The sequence below is a fragment of the Babylonia areolata genome, chromosome 19 (genome assembly GCF_041734735.1).
Source record: "Babylonia areolata isolate BAREFJ2019XMU chromosome 19, ASM4173473v1, whole genome shotgun sequence".
Taxonomy (NCBI): domain Eukaryota; kingdom Metazoa; phylum Mollusca; class Gastropoda; order Neogastropoda; family Buccinidae; genus Babylonia; species Babylonia areolata.
The window spans coordinates 29106363-29126748 of NC_134894.1; the positions used below are offsets into that span (position 1 = coordinate 29106363).

Sequence of the window (20386 nt, forward strand, 5' to 3'; positions counted from 1 at the left end):
CGTTGTGTTTGATCTTCTAAGATAACGTTTCAGGCATAGATTTTATTCGTTTGTCGTGTGTTTTCTTTGCTGGAATTTTCATCTTTCCCTGTGTTCTGTTTCTCTGGTGAATGCTTTTGGTTTAGATAATGAGTCGAGTCGTGGGGATTTTGTATTTGGATGGATGTGTGTGTTTACATGCGTGCGTGTGTGTGTGTGTGTGTGTGTGTGTGTGTGTGTGTGTGTGTGTGTGTGTGTGTGTGTAAGAGAGAGTTTGTGCGCTTGTAAATGTTAGTGGGTGTGTGTAAGCATACATGTATGTACATGCGTATTGTGCGTACGCGTGTTTGTTTGTGTGTTCGCGAGCGTGACAGAGAGAGGGAGAAAAAACGCAATCTTATCAATTTCTATTCGCTTTCTCCTTTCTGTTCACAAAAATGTTTTGACTCTGTGTATGTATCTGTATACTGTGTGTATGTATGTGTGTGTGTGTGTGTGTACGTGTGCGTTTGTAGTGTGCGTACGTGCATGCATGCATACATATCTGTATGTGCTTTAAGAAAAAATACAATTACAAAGCCTTATGAACTTTTAATAAGCTTTTTTCTGAACATTACATTATAGCAACAAAATAATTACATCCATGCAGGCAGCTTTAGCATGATTCTGCAAACAAGCTGTTGGTTGAAAATTGAGACAGAACACCATATTGCCTAGTGTGTTAGCCATTACAAACAGAAGCATGTAAACATAAGACTCGTTTTATAAGCAACGAACAAATATCCCCGACTCATTTAACTTTTAACAAGGAGGTTCGTATCATGAACTCGGAATGAAGATCTCACCTACCCATGCCAACCCACTTCCACCACCCGTTTTACAATACAACGAGGTCCATTCTTCATTCTTTACCCCCCCAAAAAAATGAATACATGCAGGCTTGTTGATGTCACAGTATATGTGTAAATCTAAGTATTTAAGTACTTTTGATTTGACAAACAAAATAACAGATTGTCGTTAGAAGCTTGAGGACCAAATACAAAAAGACTTGTCTGTAGACTTTAATGGTCAACATGGAAAAAGTATATATATATGTCTCTGTGTGTGTGTGTGTGTGTGTGTGTGTGTGTGTGTGTGTGTGTGTGTGTGTGTTGTGTGTGTGTGTGTGTACAAAACGAGAAAATGACAGAAGAAGAAAGATAGACAGAAAAAGACAGACACAAAAAAGAAAGAAAGAAAGAAAGAAAAAGTGTTCCAAAATTCCAAAAGCAGTGGATGGATCGAAATAAAAGTATCGTCATGAACTAGTTATATGACATGAAAATAATTTCCATATCAAACATTGACAAAATGATACTTTCTGAAACTCCTGTCCCTACACACACACACACCCTTGAGTTCACTGCCAAATAAACTGAACTGCGTCAGCATCTGTGTGAATCCCAACTGTTACAACACCAAGTATACTTGGTAAACGAAACCAAACAGTCATATGATCCCCAATACTTGTAATTGTTAATCATTATCAACATAAAAGTTATACGATATCAAAATTGCTGGAAAAAAAATTGGCGAGCTGCCATTTTGCTTGGCTGATGAATATTTCAGCTATCACAGTCGATGGGTTTAATCTGACGTCTCGTGACATGTAACATCGTAAACGGGTTTCTTTAAAAGGTTTGAAACGTACGGTACATACACTTATTTCCTTTCCAATTGATGCCATCGAGAGAGATTGATTTGACATTAATAATGGTGCGCTGGCATCTTGCTCCTTTTGATATGTGTGTGGCTTACCAGAGTGGCACATACGTCAGGGAAACGGGTTATTCAGGCATGAATTCTGACAGGCGTGAAAGCAACCGTGTCAACAAGTGCTTGACTGACAGGAAAACAAATACCACGATTTACTGTAAAGGTATACAAAAAAAATCTACGGCGTGTACAATTTTAGACATTAAAATCGCCATTTAAGCACAGACATGGAGGGTGATTTTTAAAGTTCACGTACACATACATCGAACATCACATTTCGTTGGTTAACCCTTTACCCTGTTAAACAAACGTCCATTGCATTTGAGATCGATAAAAAAAAATTAAATCACGAAACCTTCCTCAACCAACACTCCCTCTCCACCTCCTCTCACACATAAATGCCTCTGGAAGCCACTTGACCTAAGATGCACAATATCGACTCAGCAATTCCCATACAGCAATTTCTCAAGCAATCGAGTTAATGAATCATAATGAGACCGCTTCCGGTTACTCGTCACCGACGTCGTCTGCTTCCGGTACTCGTTACTGGGGCCCGTCCGCTTCCGCTGTAGTTGTGGCCAAGATTGCTGCCCCAGATCCTTTGCTCTCCTCCTCCCCTTTCTCCCCCTGTTGCTGGCCTTCCCCCTCTTCTTTGGTCTGCCTGTCGACGTCTCCTGCCTGACCTTCGCCGTTTTTGTCAACGTCGTTGTTGTCGTTGTCGTCGTCCGCTCTGATCTGTGGCGCAGGTAATGATGTCTCTCCAGTGCTCTGGGAAGCCCCAGCAGGAAGCGTGGCTTTCAGTTGAAGGATCTCCTCTTGGTGGTCTTTGTAGAAGGCAGGGACACGTTGTTTCTGTGTGGGAGGAGAACATTATTTGTCATCATTGCTTTGGATTGTTTTGTTTGTTGTTGTTGTTTTGTTGGTGGTAGTTGTTTTGTTTGTGTGTTTCGTGTTGTATGTGTGTGTTGTTGTGGCTGTTGGTTGTGGTGGTGGTGCTGCTGTTGGTGGTGGTAGTGGTGGTGGTCTTGTTATTTGTTTGGTCCTCTTTTCCTTTTCTTTTGGGGGAGGAGGGGGGGTGTGGGGGGAGGCTGGGGGGAGAGCTGAGAAGGGAAGGGGGAACGGATATAGTGGAAGGTGAAAGGAGGACGGAAGCGCTGGGTCAAGGCCTGTATGAGATCGTTTGAACTTTTAATTTTGTTTACAGTGTGTTGGTTCGGTAGAGCAGCAAAAACTTCTTTTGTTATTTTGTTTTCGTCCACGGTGCTCCTGTTACTGCTTTCGCTTTTTGGTCTTTTCTTTTTCTTTTCTTGCCAAAAATGTTTGTGCTTATTATTTTGTTTCCAGTGTATGTTCTTTCTGCAGAGCAAAAGATGATTTTAATTTTATTGTATATTGTTCGTTTCGTTTTGTTTGTTTGTTTGCCGTGTTGTTGTCGTTCTACTAGGGTTCTGTTCAAGAATGTTTGACCTTATCATTTTGTTACCAGATCTGTATTTTTACCACATTTATTTTGTTACAGGAATGTGTTGTTTCTGATTTTCGTTGAAATTGAATTGCTTCGTCCTTTGTTGTCAGAATGTTTAATTTTACTTATCGTTTTGTTGCCATGGAAATGTTTTTCTTTGGAGTTATACTGCTCCTCTTTTCTTTCCTTTTCCAAAATAAATGTTTGCCTGGGTTATTTTGTTGTTTTGCACGTTTAAAGAATGGTTTCCAGGTTATTAACGAGTGAACAAGTTTTTCATACAGATATGAAGTATGGGGTAACTCTTTATACGTTGTTATTGTTGTTGTTTTTTGTTGGTTTCTTCTCTTTTTTTGTGGGAGGGGGGGTAAAATATAAATCCTCTGTGTGTGTGTGTGTGTGTGTGTGTGTGTGTGTGTGCGTGTGTGTGTGTGTCTGTGTCTGTGTTTCCAAAACGTTTTTTCTGTTATCTCAATTTTCATTATTTCCCTAAGTTAACATTGAATTCCAGCGAGATATAACCCCCCCCCCCACACACCCACCCCACCCCCCCCCTCTCTCTCTCTCTCTCTCTCTCTCTCTCTCTCTCTCTCTCTCTCTCTCTCTGACGACGAATCCCACCCAAGCGCGCACATGAGTGAAATACCGGTAAATAAAAGCAAGAGCATTGAACCAGTAATTATCTATTGATTTCAGTTCTCTCAGTTTAAACATCGTCGAAAGCAATCCCCTCAAGGTCCGCATGAAGAAAAACCCTCACTGTACAAGGGAGCTTACACCTTGAGTGGCTCTGACAATAGCAATAAATGAGTAGCTTCCCTTAGACCAGAAATCGCCTGGATAAACGAAAGGAACAAGGCACATAATTGCCACCAATTCGCGAAGTTTTAATTGTGTGAGAAAGGAAATAGTGTTTGAATAATGTAGAGGAGACGATTGGATATCTATTTTAAGTACCTCTCTGTTTACATACATTCCGTGGTTGCCAAATAGCAGAACAAATAAGTTTAAAAGAATTGGTGGCAATATAACATGCCTGTCATTCGAAATTACATTTGATCAACAAGAGATGTGTCCTTGAGAGCCTCTTTATGTCTACTCAACCAGGAGACATTATAATAACCAGCTAATATAGATATATAGGCAGACAGACAGATAGATAGATAGATGAAGTATTTTTGTCACTGATTATACAGGCGATAAACAGCAGCCATTATAAAATGTAGTTCGTCCGTCAAATATTAAGACCTGCATGTGGTTTTATACAGGCATGTGTGTGTGTGTGTGTGTGTGTGTGTGTGTGTGTGTGTGTGTGTGTGTGTGTGTGTGTGTGTGTGTGTGTGTGTGTGTGTGTGTGTGTGTGTGTGCAACTGTGATGTCCAACTGTTTGCTTACGTAATTTAGATCATAAAAAGAGACAAATAAAGAGAAAGTGACGGTACCACCACCATCACTGCAATGTACTACCCTACCATCAGCGTATTTATCATCATCGACATCGTCTTCTTCATCTTCAATATCTCCGTTATTTCTCATTGCCATCGTCTTTTGATAATGACTATCTTTCCCATCACTGTCGTCGCATTCATTTTGTAGTCATAGCAGTAGCAGCAGCAGCAGCAGCAGCAGCAGTAGTAGTGGTAACAGCAGCAGCAGTAGTAGTGGTAACAGCAGCAGCAGCAGCAGTAGTAGTGGTAACAGCAGCAGCAGCAGTAGTAGCAGTATCACCACTACCGTCACCATCAATATTATTTTTATCATCAACCTCAATATTATTATTATCATTATCATTATCATGGATATTATCATTATTATCATTGTTATTGTTATCATTACTATTATTATCATTATTATTGTTATTATCATCATCATCATCATCATCGTTGTTATTGCTGTTGTTATCATTTTGTTATCATTATCATCATTATTTCTGTTTTTGTTGTTGTTGCCATTGTTTTGCTCTTGAACTTGTTAGTGGTGGTAGTGGTGATGTTGCTGGTGATGGTGATGGTGCTATTGTTGCCATTGTTACCGCAGTATCTATTTATACTTACAGCATCCTTAGCGCTGGTGTCGGCGCCATTGGCTTGCAGAAAGTCCGCCATTTCTTCCGACAGAGCGGCAGCGTAGTGCAATGGTGTCCGGTTCAGCTGCACAGCACCAACACGTGCAACATGGTCGGGTTAGTTCTCCCTCTGTGCTCTATGTTGTTGTTGTTGTTGTTGTTGCTATTACAATTGCTGTTGCTGGTGTTTTTGAAAACAGAAGAAGGGCAGTCTTTTGCACGCCCTGCCTTCCCCAGAAGAGTGGGGGGGTGGGGGAGGCGGGGAATGGTGGAGGGGGGAGTGGAGGGGGCAGGACCACTAATAATAACGGCAACAACCCCGCTCTCTTTCACTGAAGCTCTGTGCGTTTTCTTGTCGTTCCTTCTTTGCCAACACCCCCCCCCCCCCTTACCGCCCCCCCCCCCACCAACAATACCTCCGCCATCACCCCAGCCACCAACACCCCCCCAACCCCCCACCACCCCCGCCCCGCCATCCAACTTTACAGTGGAGGAAAATCATGCAGATAACAAATAACAAAGTCTTCCGTCCTTGGAAAATAAAACTTTACAGCGATGAAAACAAAACCAACAACAACAAAAATGTTATTGATAATTAATGATAAGATGAAGGGCTTGGAGGAAGAGGGTATAAACTTTTTTTTTAAAGCCAAACCAGGGAGCCATTTGAATTATCTCTGTGGGAAGAGAGACAACTGTGTTTCTGATGTGACTGCGGTTTCGTCCCCTTGTGGACTCGTCATATATCTCGGCAAATGGCAATGAACCGTCTCCCATGGCGAGTGACCCGGAGACACCAATCACGATTTAGTAGTGTTATCAATCACAGTGGGATAGATAGATAGATAGATAGATAGACGAATCATAATTTAGTGGTGTTCCACAGTCAATCACAGCAGGGGGTGTAGATAGATAGATACACCAATCACAATTTGGTGGTGTTCTAAATCACAGCGATGATTCAAATATAGAGATAGATAAACCAATCACAGTTTAGTGGTGTTCTTAATCAAAGCGGGGATAGATAGATAGAACAGATAGATAGACCAATCACAGTTTAGTGGTGTTCTTAATCAAAGCGGGGATAGATAGATAGATAGATAGACCAATCACAATTTAGTGGTGTTCTCAATCAAAACGGGGATAGATAGATAGATAGATAGACCAATCACAATTTAGTGGTGTTCTCAATCAAAACGGGGATAGATAGATAGATAGATAGATAGATAGATAGACCAATCACAATTTAGTGGTGTTCTCAATCAAAGTGGGGATAGATAGATAGATAGATAGATGGACCAATCAATTTAGTGTTCTCAGTCACAGAGGGGATAGATAGATAGACGCGCGCGCGCTCAAAGCAACACAATGCAACAATGCAACACAATGCAAAACAACACAACACGCCACATCACAAACACAACACAAATACTCACATCATCCCGAGCCTTGAGCGAGAGCGAGTCGCTCTGTACGAGGTTCTTGACCACACCACACAACGAGGTTCTTGGCGATGAGACAACACAACACAACACTACACTACAGAAAACAACACAACACAACACTACACAGTACTACACCAAAACCAACAATACACAACAACAACAACAACACAACAACAACCTACATTATCCAGAGCCTTGAGCGACACAACACAGCACAACGCATAACACATAGAACCAACATCAACACCACACAACAACAGCAGCAACAGCACAACAGCCTACATTATCCCGAGCCTTGAGCGAGAATGAGCAGCCCTGCACGAGCTTCTTGGCGATGTGACACAACACAACACAACACAAACACAGCACAACCCACAATGCACAACACAAAACTCCAAAATCAACACCACACAACAACAACACAACACAACAACCCACATTATCCCGAGCCTTAAGCGAGAGACGGGTAGCCCTACACAACGTTCTTGGCGACACAACACACACACACACACACACACACACACACACACACACACACACACACACACACACACACACACACACACACAACACCACACATCAACAACAATACAACAGACTACATTATCCCGAGCCTTGAGCGAGAGTGGGTAGCCCTGCACGAGGGTCTTGGAGGTTGCGACACAACGCAACACACACACACACACACACACACACACACACACACACACACACACACACACACACACACACACACACACACACACACAGCAACAGCCACAACACATTACAACACAACACAACACCAACATCCATACAACACAACATCAACACCAAATCAACACAACTACAACAACAACAACAAAAACCTACATTATCCCGAGCCTTGAGCGAGAGCGGGTAGCCCTGCACGAGGTTCCTGGCGATGTCCTGGTGGCCGGCCAGCAGAGCCAGGTGGAGGGGGCACCTGCCGTACACGTCACGGGCCAGGGCCAAGTGCTTCCGGTCCAGCACGTTCTCCACGTCACGGGCCACTCCCCCGCACACCGCTGTCAGCACGGACTTGGCTTTCTCCTGGTGTTGGTTGTGGTGGTGGTGGTGGTGGTGGTGGTCGTCGTCGTCGTCGTGGTGATTTGTGATGGGAACGAAAATAAGAATTGAGATGGATCAGTGACTGATGAGAGTAAAGCATTTAAGGAGGTGGGGGATGCGGGTGTTTGGGGAGGTGGGGGTGCGGAGGGGGGGGGGCTATCGTTCGCTTTCTCCTGTTGTGGTGGTGATGGTGGTGGTGGTTGTCGTGGTGGTGGTGGTGGTGGTGGTGATTTGTAGTAGGAACGAATAAGAATTGAGATGGCTCAGTGATTGATGAGGGTGAAACGTTTAGGGAGGTGGGAGATGCGGGTGTTTGAGGAGGGGGGGGGGGACTATCGTTTGCTTTCTCCTGTTGTGGTGGTGGTGGTGGCGGTGATTTGTGGTAGGAACTAATAAGAATTGAGATGGCTCAGTGATTGATGAGAGTGAAGCGTTTATGGAGGCGGGGGTGCAGAGAGGGGTGGAGGGGGTATCGGCTCTTCTTGCTGCTTTTTGTTTTTTGTTGTATTTGGTGGTGGTGGTGGTGGTATTGGTGGTGGTGGTGGTGATGATGATGGTGTCATTGTTGTTCTTATTGTCACTGTTGTCATTGTTGGTGTTGGTGTTGTCATTGTTGTTGGTGGTACTGTTGTTATTATTGTTGTTGTTGCCGTTGGTGGTGATGATAGTGGTGGTGGTGGAGCGAAAAGGATTGAGTTGGATCAGTGATTGGTTTAAACAGTATTCCATTTGAAAATATCACAACACAACCATCATGAATTCGACAGGGAAAGAAACAAGAAAGCCTTACACTAACGTACTAAACCATGCACATGGACATACAAACGCTAAATGTGTCATGGATGTCTCCGCAAGCTGAAATTCTAATTTCGTAGCAATGAGTTATAAACAAAAGGAAAAGAAAGAAGAAAAGGATGAACAATGCAGCGGGTACCATGGGGTTGATGAATAAAAATCGGACAGATTCCTTCAGTGCTGGACCGTCCATACATAACAAAATCACCAGTTTTCGGACCTTCACCCCCCCCCCTCACCCACCCCCTCCCCTCACTCCCTCATCTGCAGTTCAGGTGTGGAGTTGACGAAGTCTGTGACAGAGTTTTAGCAGCAGAGTGGCGCAGTGGAAGCGTGCTGGGCCCATAACCCAGAGGTCCGTGGATCGAAACCACGCTCTGCTAACTTTTTCCAAGGCCTGACTAAGCGCGTTGGGTTACGCTGCTGGTCAGGCATCTGCTTGGCAGATGTGGTGTAGCGTATATGGATTTGTCCGAACGCAGTGACGCCTCCTTGAGCTACTGATACTGATACTGTGACAGAGGCGGGCAGATCCAGCCATCCATACGCATCATATTCATCAGCAGTCAGACCTTTTCCCAATTTACCCGTAATAGTTATTCCCGCAGTAATAGTATCAGTGATAGCAGCAGCAGCAGTAGTAGCAGTAGTAATAGTAGTAGATGCAGCAGCAGCAGCAGTAGTAGTAGTAGTATAAGTAATTAGTTTCAACGGTTTTTTTAAATTTAAAGATAATACAGTAAGTCTTGTACATTGTACCTAACACACCCGCACACCTTATTTCTCCCACCCAGGTCGAGTTCTCACCTGCAGTTGAGGTATGGAGTTGACGAAGTCAGTGACGGGGGCGGGCAGGCCCTCAGTGCTGACCTTGGAGAGGACGGCGTCCAGCTTGTCATAGCCCTCCACCACCAGCTGCCCCAGTGTGTCCAGCTTCTCCTGCTCCAGCAGGTTGCTCACGTAGTTATCTGGGAGACAGCGATAAAGATAAGGTTTATCGGAAATGATAACGAGTTTGTTCATCGAGGGATGTGTATGATAGTCAGTCGTTTTCGACCATGATCATCAGAACAGCAGGGGAGGTAACTGCTGTCCCAACTATCTGGGCTAGAATTTGATTATAGTGGAGAGTGTCTTGTTCAAATTACATCCCGACTCTCTCGACCAAGAGGGGTTTGAGGACAGTCGGTGCTGGGATGGTTCTCAAAGGCCAACTAGCCCCCCAAGGCTGCAGCACTGAGAGCCAGTGCAATTTTGCCACCTAGTTTGAGAGTCATAGTCCTTCGCAAAAGACTAGGCTGTAAGTGATTTTCAGCTGCATTGGAGAAACCATTGATAATACAGCTCTCACTTTGCTGTTGGCCCAACTGTAAAATTTTGTCAGTCTGCGACATAAGCTTGTACATACTGGCCATCATCGAGGGATATAGAAACAGCATGAATACTTCTTCCAGTAGGTTGCTCACGTAGTTGTCTGGGAGACAACGGTAACTCACTCGGAACGGTCTTCTTTCTACCTTACACTGCTCCACAGAGTCACAATCTGATGCCCAGTGGGTGTCGGAATGACCATGCCTGTACCTTTCGTCATTTCAAAATGCTGTAATATTTCTATTCATCTACCTTATTTACAAATGGGAACCTTCTGCTTGTGACATGTTAATGTCAGCAGTGGCGAAACTCAGTCATGGTCGCTTCTTCTGTCGTTTGTCCGGACAGAGTTAAATCAACGATGACGATATCGAGTTTGTTCATCGAGGGTTATAGAAATAGCATGAATGTTTCTTTACATCCAACCCTAAGAGCAAAGAGAACAAAAAAAGAATTAATGTGGGGAAAAATGATTTAAGGTTATAAAAAATAAGAAAGAGAAACTCGCACTCTGTCTTTCGCATTCAGAAAAAAGAATAGTAATAGTAATAACAACAACAATAACAACAATAATAATCACAATGATTGTTATTTTTAAAACGATTAAACCTTTTGTAATGTACTCGTACTTCTCTAATACAATGTATGGCGCTATATACAGTGTACAAAAGGTCCTTTTACGTCCTAAGATCAGAATCGTAATAGTAGATAGTAGTAAATAATCATAATACTAGTCTACCTAATGTTGTCTTCTTCTTCTTCTTCTTCTTCTTCTTCTTCTTCTTCTTTCTTCTTTCTTCTCATTATTATTATTCATGTTAGTATCAATACGATCATTATTATTATTATCATTTTTGCGTTCGGTGTCACACTGTTAGTCTACATCTGGTAACAGAGTTGTCTTCTCTTGGTTCGGCTGTCGCACAGTACATCACTACACACACACATACACACACACACACACACACACACACACACACACACACACACACACACAGAGTTCAGAACCTCTCACCGATGGTTTCCACGTTCTCCGCGAGGCCCTGTTCTTCTGCGATGTCTCTGGCGGTCTTGTTGTTGACGTCCCTGTCCGCCAGACTGTAGCCCAGGTTCATCACAGCCACCAGGTCGGCACCTGCAGTGCATGTATCGATATTACGGGTGGCTATCACGAGTGGAGGGGTGGGGTGCTGAGGTGGTTGGCAACAGAAAATGCTCTCTTCTGCTCCAGTCTGCTTCAGTCTGCTGTTGTCTGCTCTGCTCTACTGTACTCTAATCTGCTGGTGCAGTGGAGTGGAGTGGAGTGGTGTGGTGTGGAGAGGCGTGTAGTGTAGTGTAGTCCAGTGGAATGGAGAGCAGTGGATTGCAGTGCAGTGCAGTGCAGTGCAGTGCAGTGGTTCAGTTCAGTTCAGTTACTCGAGGAGGCGTCACTGCGTTCGGACAAATCCAAGTGCAGTGGAGTGCAGTGGAGAACAGTGCAGTGCGGTGGAGTCTAGTTTGGAATGGCATGTTACGGTGTGGTGTGGTGTGGTGTGGTGTGGTATGGTGTGTGGTGTGGCACGGAGCGGTTGTGTCAGTGGTTTTCTTGGAATGGCATTGGTACGGTGTGGTGTGGTAGTGGGGCGTGCTAGAGTAGTGTAGTGAGTGAAGTGTAGTGTTGTATGAAATGGTATGGTATGGTATTGTGTGGTGGTGTGAGGTACAGTAGAGCACAATACAGTAAGAATACAATGGATTAGCGAAGCAACACATCGCATCGCAGACAGTTGTACCACATCGTGTTGACATCTGCATAGTGTGGAGCTGCAATGTATGCAGTCTGTCGATGTTTTATTGTAGAGAGTTATAGCGTAGTATACAGTTCACGTCGCAGATCGTTGTCTCACAATAATGCACTGGTCTGTATTTGACTGCTGCTTTGTAGTCTCTTCTGCCTCGTGTTAACAAACGGGAGAGGCGCAAACAAAGGAATGTGACCCTGGACTCCTTTACCTGCAGTGTATGTGGACGGCTGTGTACATCCAGGGTGTGTCTTTACTCACACCTGAAGACTCACTCCAGCAAAAGATGAAGCCTTCTTCCTCTACCCACTCGTCGTTTCAACAACGACAGACTACTTAAAACAACATAGATTATATCACAGACGTATTTACACAGCTCCGTTTCTTCCCTACACACACACACACACACACACACACACACACACACACACACACACACACACACACACACACGTACCACTCTGGGCAGCCAGGAGATGCAGTTCCGTCTGTCCCTTCTCATCCCTCTCCCTCACCATCCCGTCCTCCGCCTCCTCCTCCTTCACCGTGGGCAGCTGGGGCGTCTGTGCCAGCAGGGCCTCTTTGGCTCTGTGACAATGTTTCAGTAAGATGCATGATGCCTGCACTGGTTTGTCGTGGACGTTTCACAATGTTTATTGATATGGATGTAACCTTGTATGTATTCAAACAATTTTTGTATATAAATATATATATAAGCAATAATTCTTTTGTTAGTGTTATTATGATTTACTTGCCGTCTCATCAATTAATTTCATGTTTTATATTTGAGCACACTACTCGCTGAAAACCTGTTGCTGCTCTGTGTTTCATGGTGTATTTTGTATTTCACGAGTTCCAGTTAAAGATTTGTTTAAACCAAGAGGTATAAACGTGCATTGACATGTATCAACACATACTTCGTGACCAGCGCAGAACTGAAGAAAAAAAAAGCAGAGCATGGAGACAAGGCAGCTCGGAAGGATCGTATAACGGAGAGAATACAGAGCTGATACAATATATCATTCCGGGGAACATAAGAAATCATGGACTTTGCTCTGTTTCTCTCACCTCTTCGTTTCCTATTTTTTTCCCCAAGGCCTGTCTAAGAGCGTTGGGTTACACTGCTGGTTAGGCATCTGATTACCAGATGTGGTGAAGCGTATATGGATTTGTCCGAACACAGTGATGTCTCCTTGAGTAACTGAACTGAACTGAACCTCGTTTCCTTAATTGTGTGATTCATCTGCTCCATCGTTTCCCAGTTCTAAGTATTCGTACTCCATTTTTAATGACCTTCATTTCTCGTCAGCTCCATGTTCCCCTCACTCCCTGTTCACTCCATTCCGCGCACCGTACATTTGAAGTCCCCTCACTTCTATGTTCACCTTTCGGCTATAGATTGTTATTCAGCTGTTAAGTTCCCTTGGCTATTTCGTCCCCTCGGGTCTGGGAACATGAAAGAGACAGACCGTGTGAATAAAGAAAAACGGGGAGCCAACTGGACACAGATCTGAAGAAATATTCAGCGGAGAGGTCATACAGCGAAGGAAATATTTAGCTGATAATATGTCAGAGAGCGATGGGAGCATTTCTGTGCTTTTTGAGGGGTTGTTGAGGAAAGAGGCAGTGCAAGGAAGGAGGAGAGGCAGGCAGAATAATAATGATAATAATAATAATGGTATTTATATAGCGCTGAATCTTGTGCAGAGACAAATCAAAGCGCTTTCGCACCAGTCATTCACAGGCATGCATGCCTAAAACTGGAGACATTGAAGACAAGGAAGAGGCAGAAAAAGGAGGCTACTTTGGGAAGAGGTGGGTTTTGAGGCGAGACGAAAGTGCTGAGTGTGGAGACTTGACGAAGCGAAAGAGGAAGTTCATTCCAACAGAAAAGAGATGGAAGTACAAAATCCAAGAATGGACAGGCCTGAGACTGACCGACAACCTGAGGAGAGACCAGAAATGGGGAGAAATGGAAAGAACTGTTTGCCAAGTCATCTGGGACTGATGGATGATGGATACTTATCACAGAGCGCCTGTCCTCGGTCACAGTCCAAGCTCAAAGCGCTTCACAAACACGGAGCTTCCACAACGAAATGCCTACCTGAGTAGTGCCGACTGACAGCTACATTAAAGTGCTCGTCATTCGTTTTCTGTCATTCAGTCAGGTTCCTCTCTCTCTCTCTCTCTCTCTCTCTCTCTCTCTCTCTCTCTCTCACACACACACACACACACACACACACACACACACACACACACACACACATGTACATCAAATGCGACCCTACAGTTGGAAACAATGGAATAAGGGTAAGAAGAAGACGAAGAAGACGCAGTGCGAATGGAGCACAGAGCTTGTGGGGAGGGGGGAAGCGATGTGGAACGCAAGAGAAAACCCCAAAGAAAGAAAAGAAAGCCTTCACTCACTGTCTCTGCAGTTCCTCCTGCTCCCTCTTCCTCCGCGCTGCCTCCTCCTCCTCCCTCTTCACCCGCTCCTCCTCCTGAATCTTCAGCTGCTCCTCCCGCCGCTTGAACTTGACCACCTCCTCCGCGTTCGCCGCCTCCTCCTCCATCCGGATTTCGTTCAGCAACGCTTTTTTCTGCAACAGCACAGGCACACCGTTTATGGCTGTGACAGTGACTTGTTCTTTGGCTGCTTAACACTGGCACTACGTTTATGGCTGTGACAGTGACGTGTTCTTTGGCTGCTTAACACTGGCACACCGTTTATGGCTATGACAGTGACGGGTTCTTTGGCTGCTTAACACTGGCACTACGTTTATGGCTGTGACAGTGACGTGTTCTTTGGCTGTTTAACACTGGCACACCGTTTATGGCTATGACAGTGACGTGTTCTTTGCTGCACATCACAAGCACTACGTTTATTGCTATGACAGTGACGTGTTCTTTGCTGCACATCACAAGCACTACGTTTATTGCTATGACAGTGACGTGTTCTTTGCTGCACCGTTTATTGTTAAGACAGTGACCTTTTCTTTGCTGCGTCCTTTATGGTCATGTCAGTGACGTGTTCTTTGCTGCAGAGCACAGGCACAACCTTTATGGCAACGACAGTGACCTTTTCTTCGCTGTACCGTTTATTGCTACAATAGAACAATGCAATACAATACAACACACCACAACAAAACACAACACAACACAACACAACACAATACTGTCACCTTCTCCAGCTCGTCCACGTTCTGGCGGTACTTGTACAACCAGAGGGCCAGGTACTCCACGGGGTCCCAGGGCCGTCTCTCGGCGATCTCCGCCAGGGCCAAGGTCAAGGCCGACCCCAGGTGCTGGGCCACGTACTTGCCGTCCACCGTGGTGGGTGGGGGGGCCCGCTCCCTCTCCCTCCCCGCCCCGCTGGGCACGTACATGGCCACAGGTGTGACCTGCAGCGGCTTGGGGGGTCCTGCAACGTTTTGCTTTAGTTTACCCCATACCCCCGAAAACGGAGTATGGCTGCCTACGTGGCGGGGTGAAAACGGTCACCATACACGTAAAAGCCCACTCGTGGTTTCCCCCAACTCACTCGCTCATCCACATCCCCCCTCCTCTTCTAAACGATAATACTCAAATTTATACATTGATATTTTAACAAAATGTCTTCAATCACCGAAAGTGATTTCCTTACATTTGTATTTGTATTTGTATTTCATTTTATCACAACAGATTTCTCTGTGTGAAATTCGGGCTACTCTCCCCAGGGAGAGCGCGTCGCTACACTACAGCGCCACTCTTTTTTTTTCTTTCTTTCTTTTTTTTTCCTGCGTGCAGTTTTATTTGTTTTTTTCCTATCGAAGTGGATTTTTCTACAGAATTTTGCCAGGAACAACCCTTTTGTTGCCTTGGGTTCTTTTACGTGCGCTAAGTGCATGCTGTACACAGGACCTCGGTTTATCGTTTCATCCGAATGACTAGCGTCCAGACCACCACTCAAGGTCTAGTGGAGGTGGAGAAAATATCGGCGGCTGAGCCGTGATTCGAACCAGCGCGCTCAGATTCTCTCGCTTCCTAGGCGGATGCGTTACCTCCAGGTCATCACTCCACATTTTCAGTATGTGTTTGCTTTGTTTGTTTTATATCTGGGTCAAAAACTGTTTCTGTGTCAGTTATGCGTCCATGTGTTACTTGCTGAGTTCCGTGTGTGTGTCAGCTCTATCTGTCAGTGTGTCTGTGCACTCTAGTTTTATGGGTCTGCGTGTCAAATACACGACACTGAACACTTACACTCATTGTGCTCGTGATGACATTTTGGGGGCATTGTATTGTGTAGTCACACTGAATACGACCTTTATGCGAGCTTTATTTTCGTCAGTTTGTCTGTATGTAATTTTCAAGCATACAAAAAATATGTCAGAGTCACAGAATGTGAGTAACATCTTTCTGAGAAAGGCCTTGTGAAAGTGGCTCACTCTTTTTATGTTCTCCCAATAAAGCTGAATCATGCCGCATACAATGACCTCGGTTTTTGTTGTTGTTGTTTTGTTTTTGTTTTTTTTTGGGGGGGGGTTTATTGGGTTTTTTTAGCAAAGTTCAGAGGGATTCATTCCAGTAGTGATCGACACCGACTATGATTCGAACATTCGGACGAACACATAAGCAAAGACCCTATACATATTTGTGAAAAGGGTCTTGATGAAAGTGAGAAAAAAATCTATTTATAAACGATTCAAAATCTACGCTCTAACGGACAACACGGAAATTAAACTAAATTCAGCTCTCAACATTCTTCATGCAGTCACAAAATAATTCAAAAAAGGAAAATACTGTTTGTTACATGCGGATTTTTAATGCCAGAGAGAGAGATGAACAGGCCTAAATGAAGAAATAAAGCGCGTTTGGGTGCCGTCAGTGCAAAGGGAAAGAACTCCTGTTATGTGGCCAACCTTACCATGTCAGAAGGGACCACCAGCCCCGCTTTCTCCTGCACGCAGGCACGTTCACGCACAGACAAGCACAGCAGACTTGTGGCTTAATAACGGACCTTGTACATGACGGACCCGTGTCTCAACGGACCTGTGATATAAGAGGAACCCCCCCCCCCCCCCCCCCAGTCCGACAACAAGGATACTCCGAGGCGTTACAACGACGTTTTGTTGTTGTTGTTGTTGGGTTTTGCTTTGTTTTTTTGCACCAGAAAACAGTAATTTATGGACCTCTAAAGAAAGACCTCTCAGATGCCGACAAACGCCCCTCACAGTGAAAGGGGGATGGGATTCCTAAGTCTCTCTCCTCAGTAGAGGTTTACGTGGACTGTGTTTCACGGACCTTTAAAAAAAATTATAAAAAAAAAAAAAAAAAAAACACCCAGGGGTCACACGCACCTGTTACGGCCGGGGGCGTAGGATTCGTAGGTGTGGGGACCTGGCCCTCGCTCTGCACTGTTTGCTGAGACTGCTCCTCCAGGGCTTCCTGTGAAGTTGTCGTTGTCGTCGCACTGTCATCAGCAACAGCCGTGGTGGTGTTGTCGTCTGGCTTGTCGTCGGTAGAGGATGTCATCATTCCTGCCAGTCTTTTCAGCACGTCAGACACAGGCAGCAGATCAGGTGTCTGCTGGTAGTCAGCTGGGGTTTTCCCCGTCTGTGGTGGGCAGATATAGATAGATAGATAGATATTAGCATAATACCAAATGTGATTTATATTTGTATTAGTAACATGAAATATGTAGCATTTTTATGTGACCCCACGGGGTTTCCTGAAATAAATATGTCTTGCCTTGTCTTGTCATGTCTTGTTTCGTCTTGTCTTGTCGTCTTGTCTCGTCTTGTCTCGTCTCGTCTCGTCTTGTCTCGTCTTGTCTCGTCTTGTCTCGTCTCGTCTTGTCTCGTCTCGTCTTGTCTCGTCTCGTCTTGTCTTGTCTCGTCTCGTCTCGTCTCGTCTTGTCTTGTCTTGTCTCGTCTTGTCTCGTCTCGTCTTGTCTTGTCTCGTCTTGTCCTCGTCTCGTCTTGTCTCGTCTCTGTCTTGTCTCGTCTCGTCTCGTCTCGTCTTGTCTCGTCTCTGGTTCTTTGTCTTGTCTTCGTCTCGTCTTGTGCTCGTCTTGTTGTTCTTGTCTCGTCTTGTTTGTCTCGTCCTGTACTTGTCTTGTCTTGTCTTGCTTGTCCTTGTCTCGTCTCGTTTGTCCTTGTCTCGTCTTGTTCGCTCGTCTTGTCTTCGTCTCGTCTTGTCTTGTTCTCGTCTTGTTTGTCTTGTCTCGTCTTGTCCTTGTTCGTTCGTCTTGTCGTCGTCCTCGTCTTCGTCTTGGCTATCGTCTCAGTTCTTGTCTGTCGTCGTCATGTCTTGTCGCTCTTGTCTCGTCTGTCTGTCTCGTCTCGTCTTCGTCTCGTCTGCTTTGTCTTGTAGTCTTGTCTCGTCTTCGTATGTCTCGTCTTGTCTTGTCTTGTCTCGTCTTTGTCTTGTCCGTTGTTCGTTCATGTCTCGTCTTGTAGCTTGTCTTCCTTTTGTAGATAGACAGATAGATATACACACGTTGACAAACAGATAAGAAGATAGATAGATAGACGTTGACAAACGGATACTTATTCAGTGCTTCAGTAAAGTTAAGTAGTTGAGGACAAACAGACCACGGAGAGAGTTCACTAATCGGGAGAAGAATCTCTGAACTGGGCAAAAACAGAAATGAATACACACACACACACACACACACACACACACACACACACACACACACACACACACACACAACACTCACCAGATCCTTAAGGGAGTCGTCTGCCCCTGCCTCTTTCAGTGTCTGGAACAGCTCTGCAGAGTCCTGAGCCAGGGCAGCAGCGTAGTGCAGGGCCGTGCGTCCCATCTGTGTGAAATGGGTTTTTTTTTAGTTTCAGTGTTTATTTCTTTATGGCTCTCTCTCTCTCTCTCTCTCTCTCTCTCTCTCTCTCTCTCTCTCTCTCTCTCTCTCTCTATCTGTCAGTTTATCTCTCTCTCTCTCTCTCTCTCTCTCTCTCTCTCTCTCTCCTTGTCAGTTTCTCTCTCTCTCTCTCTCTCTCTCTCTCTCTCTCTCTGTCAGTTTCTCTCTCTCTATCTATCTATCTATCTATCTTCCTCTCTCTCTCTAACCTCTATACCCCCCCCCCTCTCTCTCTCCCTCCTCTCCTCTCTCTCTCCCTCTATCTTCTTCTTCTTCTTCATCTTTGTTTTTCTTGCTGTTTCTTCTTCTTTTTGATCTTTCTTTCAATGCACTGTTTTTTCTTGTTTTTTTCTTTTTTTCTTTTTTAATTATGATTCCACTCTTCCGCTATCCCATCTCCTTTCTTCCTAATTCTTTCTTTAACAGTTTGCAAGTTATTGAAACAAAATAACAAAAAAAATGGGGCCACGTTCAGCGAATCTACGCGCGCCCACACACTTGACGCACGCACATCCACACAAGAATGCAAATGTGCGCCGCGCTCGCACGTGCGAACACACACACACACACACACACACACACACACACACACACACACACACACACACACACACACACACAAAGCATCAGTCAAGTCAAGGGATTTACAAACGAAAACAAAACAAAGACTGACATGAGATATCTAAAAGAAAAGTGTTTACATTGTGATAGACTTAACCCGAAATACACACTGGTGCTTTGTGGACATAAAATGAAAACTGATGAATGTTTCTCATATATTTTATTGACAGCTGAATTCTATGTATACAAATGTGGAATCAACAAAGTAAAACCAACACTTAAAAAAAGACCTCAAACAGGCATATGAATTAGACAAGTATGCCTTTAACATAACTATGGAATATAACAAGTTTGTGGGAAAATGGGCACTTTATAACTGTTTAATACAAGACTAAGCTATACAATGCTACCTTGGAATTTAGCCATTGAACATATATTGTTTTGCTGTTGTGGACTTGTCAGTACTTAGAACTTAATTATATACTTACCCAAAACTTTCTAATGCACAAAACATATAAATTATGTAACTGTAAACCTTTGTCTGAATAAAAAATGTTGAAAAAAAAAAACAGAGACTGACATGATCAGCGACGTTGACGCTGCCCGAAGACGTGCCGACCAGGAACTTCAGCACCTCCCCCTGACGGCGAAGAACGGCTTTGTGGAGGGGCAGTAACCCTGAGCTGTCTGCCGCAGTGAGCAGGCGTGCAGAGTCATCCGTCAGCAGCTGCTTGAGGTCCTCCTGCTGGCCTTCCTCCACAGCTCTGTGGACCTTCTCCACCTTGCCCTGTGTCAGTTAACATATCCGTCTGTTAAGAGGCTGCTGCTTGGTGAGTTTTAAATCATTCAGAGCAGAAGGTTCTAAGATTGAAGACTTGGTTCAATAGAGTGATGGCCTAGAGGTAACGCGTCCGCCTAGGAAGCGAGAGAATCTGAGGGCGCTGGTTCGAATCACGGCTCAGCCGCCGATATTTTCTCCCCCTCCACTAGACCTTGAGTGGTGGTCTGGACGCTAGTCATTCGGATGAGACGATAAACCGAGGTCCCGTGTGCAGCATGCACTTAGCGCACGTAAAAGAACCCACGGCAACAAACGGGTTGTTCCTGGCAAAATTCTGTAGAAAAATCCACTTCGACAGGAAAAACAAATAAAACTGCACGCAGGAAAAAATACAAAAAAAATGGGTGGCGCTGTAGTGTAGCGACGCGCTCTCCCTGGGGAGAGCAGCCCGAATTTCA

At 44.6% G+C, this 20386-nt stretch overlaps 1 protein-coding gene across 1 annotated transcript in view; it reads right to left on the reverse strand.

Moving 5' to 3' along the window:
- Positions 1–536: 536 nt before the first annotated feature.
- The window catches only part of LOC143293592 (uncharacterized), a 26589-nt gene continuing 6739 nt past the window's right edge, over positions 537–20386 (reverse strand). The window contains exons 3-13 of the mRNA XM_076604655.1: positions 19728–19934; positions 18428–18532; positions 17064–17319; positions 14910–15148; positions 14155–14327; positions 12185–12315; positions 10962–11081; positions 9383–9543; positions 7562–7762; positions 5254–5349; positions 537–2586 (exon numbers count right to left, since the gene is read on the reverse strand). Coding sequence (XP_076460770.1) covers positions 2278–2586; positions 5254–5349; positions 7562–7762; positions 9383–9543; positions 10962–11081; positions 12185–12315; positions 14155–14327; positions 14910–15148; positions 17064–17319; positions 18428–18532; positions 19728–19934 — 1998 coding nt within the window. The 3' untranslated portion in view covers positions 537–2277. The remainder of the gene's footprint in view (positions 2587–5253; positions 5350–7561; positions 7763–9382; positions 9544–10961; positions 11082–12184; positions 12316–14154; positions 14328–14909; positions 15149–17063; positions 17320–18427; positions 18533–19727; positions 19935–20386) is intronic.